We start from the raw sequence: 15,645 nt of genomic DNA, 5'->3' as shown, positions 1-15,645 counted from the left end.
TATATGTTTATTTATAAGCCATCCAGTTATAACTAAGAATAACCATTAGAAAGGAATACTAAACTTGTTTGGAAATAAACCAAAGATTGCCTATTGACCAAGCGGACCTTAACCTGCCCCAACATATTTCTTTATGAGCTAGGTTAATCACAAAACAATTTAATTTTTACATATCTCTTATGCTTAGGGAGCTTTGGCATCGATTTAATGGCTCTCAATTCTACAACTAGATCGCCTCTATCTTCAGATAGATTCCGTCTTTCACGCCGAGTACAAACGAACGGGGATCGTAGATGAGAGGCTCTGGAGTTTTCGAGCAGGTGGAAAACTTGAAGTTCTTGATGAGGAGGGCAAGTCCAATGCGAGCCTGCATCTGTCCGAATCTCAGTCCAATGCAGTTGCGGGGACCATCTCCAAAAGGCAGCCAGGCAACTGAAGGACGGTTGGTCGATTCCTCGGGGGAGAATCGTTCGGGCCGGAACTCGTAGGGTTCGGGATAGATGCTGGGATCTTGGTGTATGGCGGATGATGGAATGATGACCGATTGACCAGCCTCGATGACGAATTTGGGATGGTCGGGAACAACATAGCGCTTAGCGGCCATTCGATCCAGATTGGGTACAATGGTATACAGTCGTAGAGTTTCTGCAGAGAGATTAGAAAATCAGTGTGATGCTTTCGTTTATGAGTATCTAACTTACCGTTTATAACCTGGTCAAGGTACTTGAGATCCTTAGTGCACTCGTAGATGAACTTTTGGTCATGTTGCTCCAGGACCTCCTCCACCTCAGCTCTAACCTTATCCTGAATATGCGAGTTCTTGGCCAGTTCGTATATAGCAAATCCCATGGTGGAGGAGGATGTCTCAAAGCCAGCTATAAAGAACACAAAAGCTTGGGCTAGGACCTCCTCTATGGTCAATCCTCTGACCACTTCTCCGTTATCCAGGGTCATTTGCTTCTGATTTTTCATTTCAATGAGCATGTCCATGAAATCGTTCCTCTTGATATTCTCCTTTTCTCGCACTGCCACAGTTTCGGTGACGATCCTATGATAGAAATCCTGAATATGCTGCGCCGTTCGAACGAAACCCAAACTCTTTGCGAACTTTGGATAACTGCGTAGGAACCCGTTAATTAGCATTCCATGTCGCTTGTCCACCAAAGACCGCTTTCCAAAATAAAGAAACTCGGCGTTTTCATCTCGCAGACTGTTGCACTGGATTCCAAAGGCACAAGTTCCGATCACATCCACCGTAAACCTGGATACCAGATCACGAATTTCCAGCACAGAGTCCTTCGCTACCTTCTCGTGCATCACCGCCATAAATTCATCGGCCACGGACACTACAGTCGGATACATGTACTTCATTTTACCGGATGTGAAAGTCGAGGATAATTTGTTCCTCAGCAAACGCCACTGGGGGCCATCCAGGTTGAAGAGATGTGCGGAAATGGGGTCATCTTTTTCGTTGTAGAACATTCCTTTGTTAGAGAAGTTCGAGAAGTCCTTGACCAGAATATGCTTGGCCAGGTCCAGGTCAATAACAAATGCGGCTGGATTCTGGAAAAGGTAGAATCCAACGAACGGTGCTTTGCTCTCCCGGAACTTGTCGTAGTGATCTTGGAGTATTTGGTGAAAGTTCTTTGTCTTCTGCAGTTCCTGCATGTTACCCCTGATCGGATGGGGTGTTTCGAAGGGAATACCCCTGCGCTTAAAATATGTTAACTTCCGGTGGAGATAGTAACTAACGATCGCCAGCAAGGCGACCGCCACTTGGAAGAGAATGTATGTTAACGCCATACTTAGGCTGATGCTGTTTGGCTGCTACTGATTCGAAAAACGATCGACAAACTGCTTTTAAATGCTGAAACTTACCTACTTTGCATGACGAGGCATTCTCAGTCCCATGAAAAGTGAGAGTTAATCTTAAGTTTTGTTTACTTTTGTGCGGGCAACTGTGAGACAGCAAAACTCGTACAGTAAGATCAGTCTATAAAGATAATGAAAATATCGTCGTTTTGATGGAAATATTTTGCATACACACTGTACAAACAGCATTTATTTTGCTTGCCACAAAGTTTCCAGCGACTACTAGCCAATTATTACTGTAAAGTGACGGATTGTAGCTTATCAGAACGTCTAGTGCTGAAGGCATCCCCATATCAGTAAAAACCTGCTCGCTTACTCACCGTTGCTCGGCTGAGATGATTATACTTTATTATTAGTTCTGAAAACTTTCCTTAACGAAATCCTAACCTTTAAATCATATAAAGGGTTTGTGATTATTTCTATTCGACAACAGAACTAACCTGCCACAACCAAATAAACGATAGATTTTATAGAGGGATTTACAAGGATGTATAAAATATTACCACGATGAGAGACCAGATTAATATGCACTCAATCCTCAACGATGACCATCTATTATAAGAAAATAATGAAATGCAAGCAGTGCAAGCAGTGCATTTACTACTTTCATAACTTTATATCCACCGCTTAGTAACGGGTATCTGATAGTCGAGGTGCTTGACTGTTGCGCTCTCTCTTGTTTAGTTCTCTCTTCGAACTGGGTGTTCGATGAAGAAACCAGGTAAACTGGCTAGGCAGTGCCTACTGTATACCGACGAGCCTTCTCTTATCAAATCCCATAAAGGTTCGGACAATCCCCCCTGTAGAGCGTCATATCACTAGTGGGCTACTTCATCATTAGAAGCCCGTGTTCGACCGTCATCGTAACATGATATGGGTATTAGCTGTGCTGATATTTGACGGATCTGGCAACGACATTGTTTACCTTTTCGGTCATATTTGTTTGACAGTTGATTAGATTTCAAGTGCGGATGTAGCCAACAACAACAAGTAATTAAGCATGGCAGCTTTTTTGATTTTGTATTTATTTCGGCTTTATTTCAGCGTTGTGGGTGAGCTTTTCTTTTGTCTGGTTTTTTTCGCTATCAAGGCATTTAAATGTTAATTGGGCGTAAAATTTATCGGTTAGGGTAGAACAGAACTCATAAAAAAGCGAAAGTGTACTATTTTGTTTATTATCAGCAACTAGCTTACTGATGGACAGTAAATGGACAATTTGTTCACTAAAAATTCGCAAAAAAATTATAACCCCAACAAAGGGGTGTACTAAAATACTGTCAAAAAAATTGATAAGGAACGAAAATGAACTTTAAAGCCTTCAGATAAGGGAGCTCGACCAGCCAAGGTGACAAGGGAAACGTCCTACAAAGTACAAAGTTAGTACAGTAATCTTTATATTAAAATTGTAGGTTGTAATGGGATCATTTTTACGTATTGTTATATTACTTACATGTTTATGGCAATCGTATCGAATCTTTTGTTTATTTAGACTTTATAAGACGCATAAACGACTCTTCTGCGACTGTCTGCTGGTGCCACCAACATTGAAAAATAAAGTAATAATAATCATATGTCCGTCTGGCCTCAGTCAGACGCCCACCAGCCGACGAGCTACAGTGTAGCGCACTCGAAAAAGCGGTAAAGAAACAAATTAAAAGCTCGCACCTGGAGTGGGGAGCGAGTATCGTAAATAGTTACTTTTCTCCATAGTACTCTCAGTCGAATCGAGCGCTTCGTTAATGAACGTAACCCCATCGAGAACGCCGAGAACGCTCCGGAGCGATGCATTAGATCATAGTTGTCGGTGACACTATTACCTGACGGTCGAGAGCGGGATCGCGATATACAGGGGCCCAGGCCAGTGAGAGTGAAAGTGTGGCAAGATATCGCGGGGCGGGCAGGAAGTGGAACGAACTTCCCCCGTGAAGGCAGTGATTTTTCGGATTCCCAGACGTGTGTGTGCATGTGATTCAGGGCAAACAGAACGAAAAAAAATGCAAAACATGTGGATAATTTTCCTGATCATCGGGCTGTTGGTGCTCGGGCTGCTGGTTCTGCTAATTATAGCGGCACGGTATCAACGAGATTATTGGCGCTATCTGAACATTCCGCACGAGAGGCCGAAAAAGCTATGGCCTATCATTAGGCAAATAATGACGCAGACACTAAGTACGGAGGCAATGAAGGCGTCTCATTACTCGGCCATATACAGCAAGTTCAAGGGAAGCGGTCCCTTCTGCGGATTCTATGCTCTGCTGCAGCCACGAGCCTTGATCCTCGACCGGGAGCTAATCAGGCAGATAATGATCAAGGACTTTTGGAACTTCAACGATCGGGGCTTGTACTGCAACCAGAAGTCGGACCCCTTGTCCGGGGATCTCTATGCCTTGCGGGGCCAGAGCTGGAAGGAGATGCGCCAGAAGTTGGATCCCAGTCTCGAAGGCGATCGCATGTCCTGGCTGTATGGCTGTCTCTATGAGGAGGCGGCTCAGCTCCTTCTGACCGTCAGCTCCACCCTAATGAATCAGTCCCATTCCACTGTGCACATCCAGAAGATCATGAGGCGTTACGTCCTCTCGGCCCTGGCCAACTGCGTTTTTGGCCTGGACGCCCAGCAGAGGCTATCGTATCCCCTGGAGGACTTTGAACAAATGACCGAGCTGGCCCTGAATAGCCACAAACATGGCTACCTAATGAATCTGATGATGATACGCTTCCCGAACTTTTGCCGACTGCTGCGCATGCGTCGCACTCCCAAACAGGCGGAGGAGTATTTTGTAAAACTCCTCTCGAATATCGTGGAACAACGTGAGGCGTCGGGAGTACGACATCAGGACTATCTGCAGCTGTTGATGGAGGTCAAGGCCCTGGAGTTGATTACGCATCAATATGAATCGGATAAGGAGCTCGCTTTGCACCTGCAAAATGAGTTGGCCGCCCATGCGGTTGTGTTCTTGAAGGCGGGATACGAGCAAACGGCCAACACTCTGTCTTATATACTCTACGAACTCGCCCTGCATCCGGAACTGCAAATCCGAGTGAGGGAGGAGATCAAGAAGGCCATTGAGCGGCACGAGGGTAACATTAACTACGAGTGCATTCAGTCGCTGTCCTTCATGGGCCAGGTGATAAACGAAACACTCAGAATGCACCCCATAACACCCTACATCCTGCGTCGCACCCTGAACGATTATGCAGTTCCGGATCATCCGAAGTACATGCTGGTCAAGGAGCTGTTCCTCATCATTCCCACGCATGCCATCCACCACGATCCGGATATCTATCCGGAGCCGGAGGAATTCAAGCCAGATCGATGGGGTGGGCCGAGGGATTCGCTGCAGGAGCAGGGCACCTGGTTTGGATTCGGCGTCGGTGCTCGCAGCTGCATCGGCATTCAGTTTGCCCAGCTGCAACTGCGTTTGGCCTTGGCCCTACTCCTTTCCGAGTACGAGTTCTCGTTGAACTCCAGGAAACCACTGGTTAATCTTGAGGATGGTATAGCGCTAACCCTGATGCCATTGGGGGTTATAGAGCCCGGTAACGAGGAGAGGGCGGTATAAGCTAGAGTGTTAAATACGTAAGATCACTGACATTAGCTGAATCACTGAGTAGTCAAAATAATTAACTAGTTTCTTTTAAAAGGAAGTTTCATTAGCATTTTAACGGACTTGCTATAATACAAGTAAACTTTTTACTTACATTTTTAAATTATTTAATTCTATTAAAACGTTTCCGCTTTGTGATTAATTTTAAAAATTTGGTTAAAGAAACTCATTTGCGTATGAAAAAGTGATTAGGCTTATGTCAGTATCTAAATCTCTAGCTTTAACTTAATGACGAAGAATTTACTCCATGAACAAAGTCTAGAAAGCAATATAAAACTCAGCATGGCAACTAACCAAATAAAATATGAAACTAAAGGTCGGGCGACCTAATAGGCAAAGTCAACTTTAGTATAGTTATTTTAAAGACATTTTCTTTATTTAAGGATTTATTTATTTCGAAAAAAACATTTCTTTTAAAATAGCTTGTTTAATTTCTATTAAATACACATTGTCCTCCTAAGGATGAACCATTTAATTTGTTAAAATAATTCTAAATTTGATTCATTGTTTGTTATTTGTGGTTAGTATATATCGTGTTTTGCATTGTCGATTGCTTGATATGGTTGGTTGGATTGTCGGCTACTTTAAGACCGGTAGCTCAGGCCTGTGCAGTACTTAATTGCAAGAGTTGATCGTTTTGTGTCAGATATATTATATAAAGAGTCTGCTGCTTTCGTTGATTAATCAAGATCGAAACTAGAGTTACATTAAACATTAGCACTAAAATTAGATTTACAAATAAATAAAACGTACGACAAACGAACTCCAATTATACAATATACATATGTATGAAAGTGTAAGCTGCATTTTTGTGCCTTTCCTCAGCGCTATGGAATGTATTTTTGGGGCAGCTCTACGAAATGCCAATTAAGAACTTAAACACTATCTGTTTGTTCGTCGATTTGGCCGCTAATACGAAATGGCTCTACTGCGATGGCTGCCTATTGTGGCGCTGGGTCGAAATCAGGGAGCTTTTGGTGGGCACTCCGCGGTTCGGCAGCTTGCTCCGTAGCATCTGTTCGTGGACGTAGATGAGAAGTCCCACATCCCGATGCCCGGCCTGCCATGCGATCTTAAAGGCGGTGCTGCCATCCTGGAAAAAAGAAAAGTAAATCAATGGAATCGAATTATCAACCTTGTGACAAAACTACTTCTAAAACACAAAAAAAATACAATTTTTTATAAAGTGCAATTTTGAATTCTATACTATTGAAACAATATTATTTGATTCTTCCATTTTAAACAACATTTGTAACCAGCTATGTTTAGGTATGAAGAATTTAATTTAGATTTGATGTTCCACATTAAGTTAAAGCTCAATACTCTTAAGGCCTTTCTTCTTATCCGCCTGTTAAATTTAAAGTAGGGTTTAAATTCTAATTTCCCATACGATTTCAAGGTTTTAACCTTACTTTAAATTTAACAAACGGACGAGAAAACGGCCCTTATTCTGCTTAATGGCTTATAATGTTTAAATTGTATAGATTTCAAAAGACTTAAGGATCCGTAATTAAAAAACCGGTACTTGTAATTTCAAGTCTTCTCCCATACTCACCACATCGTTGACCAGGGAATCGCAATCCGGATGCGACAGCAGGTGCTTGATAACCTCCACTCGTCCATGTTCGGCGGCACACATCAACGCCGTGCTGCCGTCCTCGTCCTGTATGTTGATGTCCGCCCCGGCGTCCAGGAGCATATTGACCATATCCCCGTTACCATGCGACACAGCGAGCATCAAAGCGGTCTGGCAGTGCTGTGGGTGGGTGGAGAGATCGGGCGGGAGGAGCGGTTAGTAGGGGATGTGAACAGGGGTCAGCTCTTTCTGGGGTCAAGATCAGCGGGCGGTGTGGGCCCCTTACCTACCTTCTTGGCCCGTATGTTGACATCGGCCATCTTGAACAGTCGCTCGACGACTGTCCGATGGGAGGGCTGCTTCAGCTTGGCCAACGATACGAGCATCACCGATGTGTATCCGGCGTTATTCATCTGGTTTACATCGCAAACCTTAGAATCGAGCAAAATGGATACCACGTCGAAGTTGCCGTGCGAGACTGCATAGTGCATGGCTGTGTTGCCCTGAATAAAGATACATCCCTAGTAATTAAGTTTCTCCTACAAAAGTATTAATGATATAAACTCACATTATTGTCGGACAGATTAACACAATACTCCAGCAGAGGCACCGACAGAGATTCGAAGTAATCGAGGTAGTCCTCCACCTGGTGAGGATCGGACTTGCCGGTACTGGAGTTGATGAACCAGTGATCCTGGATAGTCGCCTTCGCCGACTTGAGGCTCTGCGAGGATATGGGCTTGGCACCCAACTTCTTTAGCAGCGAGTCGTTAATGACCTTGAGGGCCTCTTGTAGACCCTTGGACAGTTCGGTTCTGAAAAGGGTTTAAAGTAATATAAGTAAAATTTCTTTTCAATTCAATGAGAAAAATTTTTTAGACAAAAGAAAGTTAAATCTCTATCTCGTTTACTCACTTTTTTCGGGGCTCCGAATCCGCCTGGGCCAACTGATGGAGCTGGGCTTTGGTGGCCGGCTGTTCGATCACGGTCACCTGGGAGCCCTCGCTCTGACTAGATTTGAGTGGAGTGCTCGACTTCTTGCGAGCTCCCTGGGCGATCTGCACGTCGATGGGCGGACTGGATTCGCTGGAGGAGCTCATGGCCGGCTCCTGCTCCGGCGATTCGGACTTGGTGGTGCCCGAGGAGGTCATCAGCGGGGCTGGGGAAGCATCCCTCGACCAGCTGATGCTAACCCGCTTCTCCTCGCGCACAATCAGCTCATCGTCGCCCAGGAGACTCAGGTCCAACAAATCCTTCTGCGGCTGCCGGATGAAGCTTTGGGACTCCGCCAATGGGTCGGCTGCCTGGAAACTGGACACAGTCGGGGGCTTCTCCTGCAGGGAGCTGAAAATGAATAACCTTGATGAGTACGGAAGGCTTGGGGTCCTTACAAAAGTCTTAAACCCACGTTACAAGCAGAGCCGAGCATCCGCTGACCAGCAGCGGATAGCACGTGAAACTGCTCAGGCTGGAAAACATTGGCAGCACCATGCGGAAAACCAAAATCCAAATAAAAAACAAAAAGAAGCGGCTCAGCAATTGAGCCAAAGCAAACACCAAAACTCAACTGAAGGTCAACGCATTTCGATTTCAGGCCAAGACTTTTGTGAACCCAATGCGCAAGAGCTGGCATGTGATTTGTGTCTTGGCTAAAAGCTCTTTGGGAAACTTTCCTCGCACAGTGGGACTAGATTTTAGTGCTTACTAAGCATTCGGTTAATTTGTTGGCCAAAAAAACAAAATATCATATCAAAGACTTATTTTGCAAACAATTTTTCCCTCCCATCCATCCAAAAAAAAACTTGAAAATGTTTTGAAATTTGAAGCTAAATACTATAACGTCAAGAACGCCCCTAACGAGAATAAAAAGTGTTTGTTTTCATTTTTAATTCAATACGCATGTAACCATAAAGTAATCAAAATTAAAAAAGGAAAAATGGAACCCATATTTTAAAAGTTATAAAGAAATAATAAAATGACCGCTAGGTGGCGCGCTATAAAGCAGTCGCTTTGCTGCTTGAATATCCCAATTTCCCTTGCACTTCCCTTAATATTAGTTAGAAACATATGTTAACCACTTTCATTGCTTTAAATTCATTAACTTTAAATTGCCTGAATTTAACGTTCTACTAAAGACTTGAAATCAAATGCCTGTTCAAGAAGTATGTATGTAAAGGCTTTAAGAATAAAGTAAGAGAAGGAGGGTGGGCATCAAAGCAAAAATTTTACGGAAACACTCACCTCAACCTTGCCTTCCGTTCCACCTGTGGACTGGGCGTTGGCGAGGGCGTGGCCAGCGTGTAAGTGTTTTGCCGCTTGAACTCTTTCCGCACGGGACTGGGACTGGTGAGGTGCTTGGGCCGCGGTATCCGCGAATCCGCCGAAGTGGATCGCCTGGGAGCTCCTCCCGTTCTGGGAGTCGTTGGACTGGACTTCGAGAAGCCCCTGGCCAGATCCTGGATGGCCTCCTTGCAGGAATCACAGTAGTTGGCCGCACAGGCAATGGAGATGTGCGGCTTGACAATATCGCCACAGCCCACGTCTCGCTTCCGAACCTCCTCCGTGTTGCAGGCGGAGTGGCTTGTGCGGACTTTGGCCGGCTCCTCCGGTTCCGCCACCTTGTCCGTATTGCTGCCAGTGTGGCGGGTCGAGGGGCGTGGCACCGACTCGGCCACCTGTTCCGCCTTCGTTTGACTCCGGGTGAGTCGCTGCAGACCAGTGGTGTCCGTCTGCCGGGAGACCTGTTCCGTTCCACACTGCACGCCGGAGTGCTGCTGCTGGGGATGCACCTGGGCTCCGGTGGAGCGAACTGCGGCCGTGGTGGTTTGACTGCCGGCACTGAGGACCACGGCAACTGGCGTCTGGCAGCCAATGGTCTTACGCACCACGGATACGGTCTCATTCTCGCCCAAACTGAAGGTATTGCTGCGCCCGGGCATTTGGGGAGCCTGTTTAACCTTCTCCGGTGGGGTTTCCGGACCGCAGGCCACGCTTTTCTTGCTGACGGCGCACTTCTCACAGAGCACATCGTCCAGGCGATCCTCTGAGCTGCCCACGTGGCGAACATCCGGCTTGCAACTGGTGAAGTTCTCCCTCGTGGCGGGTTTAGCGCTGACCCCCACATTATATTTGAGTTTGGGTCTCTCCGGCAGAGTTTGCACTCCACTGTCTCGTTGCTCCCTTTGCGGCACATACATCTGGGTGCCCACCGAGATGAGCTTCCTCAGCTGTTGCTTTTGTGCGTTGGTCAGAGCCTGCTCCACTTTCTTCTCCAGCTCCTCCTTGGAGTAAACGATTTCCGAGGGCTGAACGCCCACGTTTCTGGTGGTGGGCTGGTGGCCAACGGACACATCTCGAGTGGCAGGTGGTCTCACCACCGCCTGGGTGGAGACATCCCGCCGAACGACGCTGGGTGACGGGGAGGCCGAGGTGGAACTGCTGCGCATCCGAGCTCCCAGGCTCTCCAGTGACACGGGACTGATCCTTTGCGGAGTGAACTGCACGGGGGAGGCGGTCTTAATACCCGGACTTGGCGGCGAAGGTGTCTGCCGTTGACTCCTCATCAGCTCTTCGTTTCTGCGCAGAAGCTTTTGTTTTTCCGAGCGAAGAGAATTCAGTTCCAGCTGAAAACGGGATTGAAAAAAGTTAATTTAAGAAGATAAAGCATTAAATAAGATCTAACGATGATCAGTAAAGTATTTATAACACAATCTCACAATTTAATCTCATATTAATCTATTATGTTTCATGATTTATTGTGTGGTCATTTCTTTGAAATTAAGCGGTTTTCTAATGATACAAGAATTTCGTTATAAGGCTATCTTTGTAGTGCTATCTACATATAGGACTTAAGGATTACCTTAAATTCTGTAAAAAGATAGTACTATCAAAGGGAGCAAGTCATATTTAAAGTCAGGAATCTTGAGAATAGATAAATAGTTTTAAAATCTATATAAAAAGATTATTCCTGATCACTTTAGTTTCCTTTTACTTATACTGTTAAATCTTTAGTCTCACCTCCATGTCGGGTATGATCTTCACTTGCTCCTCCAGATCCTTGAGACGCCTGAGGCTCAGCGCCATCTGTTCGCGTATCTGAAATAGAGCCTGGGCATCCGCCGTTGTCTGGCCAGCTTCCGAGATGACAGGCGACTGCAGGGAGCTGCCGCTCATGGAGCCGTTCTCCTGCTGCCGATCCTCCTTGGAAGTGGATGCGCCTGTGGGCGTGGCGGCCAACAGGTGGTGGCGCCTTGGCGGCGGCGGTGGAGGGGCTCCCGGAGACTTCGCCGACTCCAGTTGCTCCACCGGCGACTTGGCATTGGCCGCCACCGTGGCCTGGACATAGCTTTCATATTGAACCTCTGCCGGACTGGGACGCTGCTGCAGGGGAAGGGTATTGGATCGCAGAAAGGGGCGTGGCGTGCCCGTGGGAGATCGATTGCCCCCAATGCAGGAATCTAAAAAAGATGAGAAATTCCATAAAAGAGGGTTGCAACTAGAACAGCTACAGGTTACTTGATCTGCTGCTCGCCTTCTTCAGAAAAATCGTAAATTGCAAACTTGCCATGAGCTCTTGCTAATAGCGACTGGACTCAAAAGCCCAAACAAATTATTTGCGAAAAGCTCCTAAGCAAAATGATAAAATCGCTTGCTCCTCAAATCTAATTTTAATAATTGTGCCAAAGTTCGTATAATGAGAAAACAACAAATTTATATGTAACTATACATATATTTAATGAAAACAAAATAAAAAGCAAAAGTCACTCGATCCACCCCTTTTGAGAGTGTGCGTGAGCGAAAATTTGTCGCATGATAAGAGACTCGGGGTATTATTCAATATTAGTTTTTGTTTATCGCCCTGGCATACATACGGGTATATGTATTTATATTACCTTTTATTTACATAAGAGGCAAGGTTGTTTTGACGTATTTTACTTGTCACACGCAAAACGTGCAGACTCATACAAGAGAGCAAATAGAGAAATTTATGACCAGCTGATAGATGAAGCTTCTATTTCCGTCCCTGCATTTGTCCAATATTCCTCATACGCACTGTGCACCCCACCAACAACAATTTGTTACTCATCTCGCCTTGTCAGCCTTTGCCAAGAATTTTTTGTTTTTCTCATCTTATTTACCGTTCTCTGTATTGCTGTTACTTAATATCTTTGTTCAACGAACTTTTCGGCTAAAGGGGTGTTTTTTATTTTAAAGCTAAACCACTGAAAGAAAATTTCTAGAACATTGCAGTATTATTTTAGTAACCCCTAAACCAGCGGTCGGCACACACATACGTTGACATTTTGTTTTATATTTGTGTGAGTAATTTGCACTGGGCAGCTCATCGATGTGTGTGTGCAGACCGCTGTTCTACAGTGTACGTGAGCGAGCAGCGGCTGGGCAGAAGAAAACGCTATGCTCACTTAATAGGACGCAGCCGACCGCTGCCCTTAACTAATATCGGTAGAAGATGAAAAGGGTACTGATCAAGATCAGTGTGACCATGCACATTAAATATCATATCAATATCAGTGTGGACATGCTATCTGCCAAACAAATGTTAATTACGGTACATTTATGTTAACTGAAAAATTTCTGAGACACCCTTTACATTTTTGATATATTTTTCTCAGAATGTTTTTTTCTTAGCGGTGCCAAATTGGCTGAACGTCTTTGGTCAAGGCAAAATGGGGGGCGGTGGTCGAGAGGGAGGGGCTGCGCGTGACGCTGGGTAGCATTGACCGGGCCATAATTAATCAGTTTTTATGGCCCAACTAATTAGCAAAGAACAAAGTCAAAAACGGTGAAGAGTTCGCCCCAAATGAGCGTCTCCTTAAGCTAATGAACCTACAGTCGCTCCACCAGCTCTTCGGCGAGTTTGGCTTGCTGTCCGGCTTCAGTTTTAAACTCCTCTTGGCCACACGCTTTCGTCTCTGCGGCAGGGCATCCTCTGATGTTGAAAACATTTCTGCTCCGCTTTTTTGTTATTTGCTATTATTGATTTATTCAGTTTAGATGGTTAGAAAGGCACAGCATTGCACTTGGCAGCGTTTATGGGCCAAGGCAGCAGACATTGCACTTGGTTTGTCTGGCATTCGCAAAGCCAAAGCGTAGCAAAAAATTTATTAGATTCTTCAATATAATTGTTTTGTTTGCTCTTATCTTAGCCGGTGCTAATTAAAACGCTTGGCTATAAGCAATATTGAATTATTTGATTTGCCAGATCAAAGCGACAGCTCATCAGACGTTATCTGCGTCACAGTGGCGGCCAAAGAAACATGCACACTTAGTTCACAAAACTCACTTCGTAGAAGTTCATATTTTAGTTTTCGTAGAATCATTGGCATTTTTTAAAATATATTCGAATTTATCTTAAAATTTATGTTCTTTATTTTTGAGATGATTTTATGTTTTCTTGATAGTTTATGAGATGTTGATAAATTTATATGTATTTTTAATTCGGTTGATTTTTTACACGTGTTAATTTATATATATTTATTTTTTATCGTTGTTTGCTTTCTTTAATTTAATCGTTGTCGAACCGCTTTTATGTTTGCTGCTGTCGAAATTATTGTCACATACTATCATGTTTTTCGCATTAAATTTAGTTGTTGCTTATTCGTTGTACTACAATTACACGTCTCGTTTTGATTAGTGGATTTCGTTTAAGGCATTTCGTATAATTATTTTAAGTATTTTATTTCGCAGCTACACAGACGCATTTTTATGCTATTCGTTCGAAAGTCGCCGACAAACTGCTCTCAGATTTTTTTCGTTCATTCGACCATCATCAACGGCGGCAAAAACAGCGTGAAGAGCGACAAACAACCATTTAGCAGTAGAGATTTTTGTGTTATTATTTAACACAACTCTTGTGCGAAAGGCGAGCGAAAAAAATAATGTTATGTCTATAGTACTAACAACGAAATAAAATAGAAGCCAATTTCCTGAGAGCCCAAAGAGCGAAGCGATAGCGCTCAGCAAATACAAATTAAATAACCGAAATAAAAAACAAACTAGAGAAGTAGGCAACATTTTGCTGTGTTTGTGCTGATAAGCTGAATGCACAATTATTAACACAAGCTGATAGTGATAATTCCAGAGACGTGGGCAAAAAAAAAAGAGCGGATCTGAACAAGAGAGAGAAACCCTTGGGCTTGTTTATATTCAATGGGCCATTTGATAGGCAAATAATATTGATTTTTTATTGTCTATTTGCACGCCAATTCGCATTCACTGTTTGCCTGTGGTTTCTGAGTCAAGGCCAAAAAAGAAGAAAGAGGCTAGTTTTGAATAAATCATCATCAATTTTTTAACAAACTTCGCCCCTTGAAATATCTAATATCTTATCTTTGGCAATTAATTATTGAAAAAAAATAGTTTGATTGATATTTAAAATGCCAGCAAATTGAAATCTATAAATAACCTTTCCATTAGCTGATTTACGATTTATTTTTTTGATTTATGCTAAGGGTTGGGCAAGCAGTTAGTAGTTTCTGGGGAAAATACGCAGAAAGACTTTTTAAATGGCTGAGACTTTTTTTTAAATTTTTTAAAATACAAATCTGTAAAATGTGTTTTCTTGTTTTCAAATCAGAATTAAAAATAAAATTAAAAATATTTTAAATACAACTATACAATGTACTATTTTTTTGGCGGTGAAATGCTCAAGGTTCCTGTTTTCTGGTTTTACACGCTTTTTGGCATTCATCTATTGTTAGAAATGTTTTCTGGGCTCTGACGTTTTTTTGGCACCGGTTTGTCTTTTGCCCATGTTCAATTCAATTTGAAAGCCATTTATTAATGGCCTGTACTTTGGCAATTACCAAGGCACTGCAACCATTTTTTACACATTAATCAATGACAACTCTTTGCGCCATGTCCTCTGGACAAACGAAAAAACAACGAAACGCGACAATTTGATTTGTTTATTTGCATTGATTTTTTGCACACTTTATGGCAAATTTATGGCATCAACAAATACGAGAAAAACGAGCTGGAGCAAAATTTGCATGCAAATTGAGCGCCAAATGCGCATTTCAAATTGATTTGAGATACGAACGCCTCGAAAATTGCCTTGAAGTTGCCCCATGCCGCAAGTTGCAAGCACCCAATTGAGTTTCAAATGCCAAAGATGCAAAGCAACCGTATCTGTATCTGCATTTGCATTTGCATGCGCCTTGGTATCTGTATCTATATCTTTGGAGTTGCCAGCAGTGAACTATATTTTGATTTGTTTGCTTTTTCTATTTTGTTTAAAACTTTATAGATGTTGAAATATTCTTTGATCTGAGAGCACAGCTGCAGAAGTGACAACTTCATGGGAACCATGGGATGCTGCAGTCATAAAAGCGAACAAAAATTGGTAACAAATGCTAAGGTTTACATATTAATTTCGAACTTGATCTTTACTAATGGTTTGGCACTTAAAATTTGTGGAAAAAAACCTCCTCTACTTTAACAAGTTTATTACTTTTGCCTTCACTTTCCATTCCACTGTGTGGTTTTTCTATTCCCTTCTAAGAGTCTTGAAACATTTTTCACACTTTCGTGCGTAAAAATGTCACATGTGCGCAGCAGCGCTAATTGCTA

General features: G+C 43.5%; 3 protein-coding genes across 10 annotated transcripts in view; 1 reads left to right on the top strand and 2 right to left on the bottom strand.

Annotated features, from left to right (window-relative positions):
• Positions 1 to 24: 24 nt before the first annotated feature.
• Cyp6a8 (Cytochrome P450 6a8) lies at positions 25 to 2,003 on the bottom strand. Of its 2 annotated transcripts, XM_070214092.1 has the most exons (3): positions 1,879 to 2,003; positions 702 to 1,775; positions 27 to 645 (listed from the first exon to the last, which is right to left on the bottom strand). In XM_070214092.1, exons 2-3 carry the CDS (start codon positions 1,666 to 1,668, stop codon positions 227 to 229), a joined length of 1,386 nt encoding a protein of 461 aa, XP_070070193.1. In that variant the 5' UTR covers positions 1,669 to 1,775; positions 1,879 to 2,003; the 3' UTR covers positions 27 to 226. The 2 variants fall into 2 exon arrangements, with proteins under 2 accessions (XP_016997441.2, XP_070070193.1); XM_017141952.3 differs by lacking the exon at positions 1,879 to 2,003 and having other exon boundaries at positions 25 to 645; positions 702 to 1,838.
• Positions 2,004 to 3,370: 1,367 nt separating this feature from the next.
• Cyp317a1 (Cytochrome P450 317a1) lies at positions 3,371 to 6,338 on the top strand. The gene is made up of 2 exons (XM_070213858.1): positions 3,371 to 3,510; positions 3,583 to 6,338. The coding sequence occupies exon 2, from the start codon at positions 3,867 to 3,869 to the stop codon at positions 5,430 to 5,432; it is 1,566 nt and encodes a 521-aa protein (XP_070069959.1). The 5' UTR covers positions 3,371 to 3,510; positions 3,583 to 3,866; the 3' UTR covers positions 5,433 to 6,338.
• Positions 5,832 to 15,645, bottom strand: part of Kank (kank) — a 28,768-nt gene continuing 18,954 nt past the window's right edge. For 3 of the 7 annotated variants that reach the window (XM_017141916.3, XM_017141914.3, XM_017141915.3), the window contains 7 exons: positions 11,071 to 11,510; positions 9,295 to 10,676; positions 7,969 to 8,397; positions 7,622 to 7,868; positions 7,344 to 7,556; positions 7,033 to 7,233; positions 5,832 to 6,570 (listed from right to left, as the gene is read on the bottom strand). In XM_017141916.3, coding sequence (XP_016997405.2) covers positions 6,403 to 6,570; positions 7,033 to 7,233; positions 7,344 to 7,556; positions 7,622 to 7,868; positions 7,969 to 8,397; positions 9,295 to 10,676; positions 11,071 to 11,510 — 3,080 coding nt within the window. In that variant the 3' untranslated portion in view covers positions 5,832 to 6,402. Of the gene's footprint in view, positions 6,571 to 7,032; positions 7,234 to 7,343; positions 7,557 to 7,621; positions 7,869 to 7,968; positions 8,398 to 9,294; positions 10,677 to 11,070; positions 11,511 to 11,568; positions 11,786 to 12,904; positions 13,035 to 13,357; positions 13,416 to 15,645 lie in introns of those variants that run through there. The other 4 variants (XR_011418213.1, XM_017141921.3, XM_017141919.3 and 1 more) reach the window with 4 other exon arrangements.

This window comes from Drosophila takahashii, chromosome 2R (genome assembly GCF_030179915.1).
Source record: "Drosophila takahashii strain IR98-3 E-12201 chromosome 2R, DtakHiC1v2, whole genome shotgun sequence".
NCBI lineage: Eukaryota > Metazoa > Arthropoda > Insecta > Diptera > Drosophilidae > Drosophila > Drosophila takahashii.
This window is presented reverse-complemented; position numbering and strand designations above follow the sequence as displayed.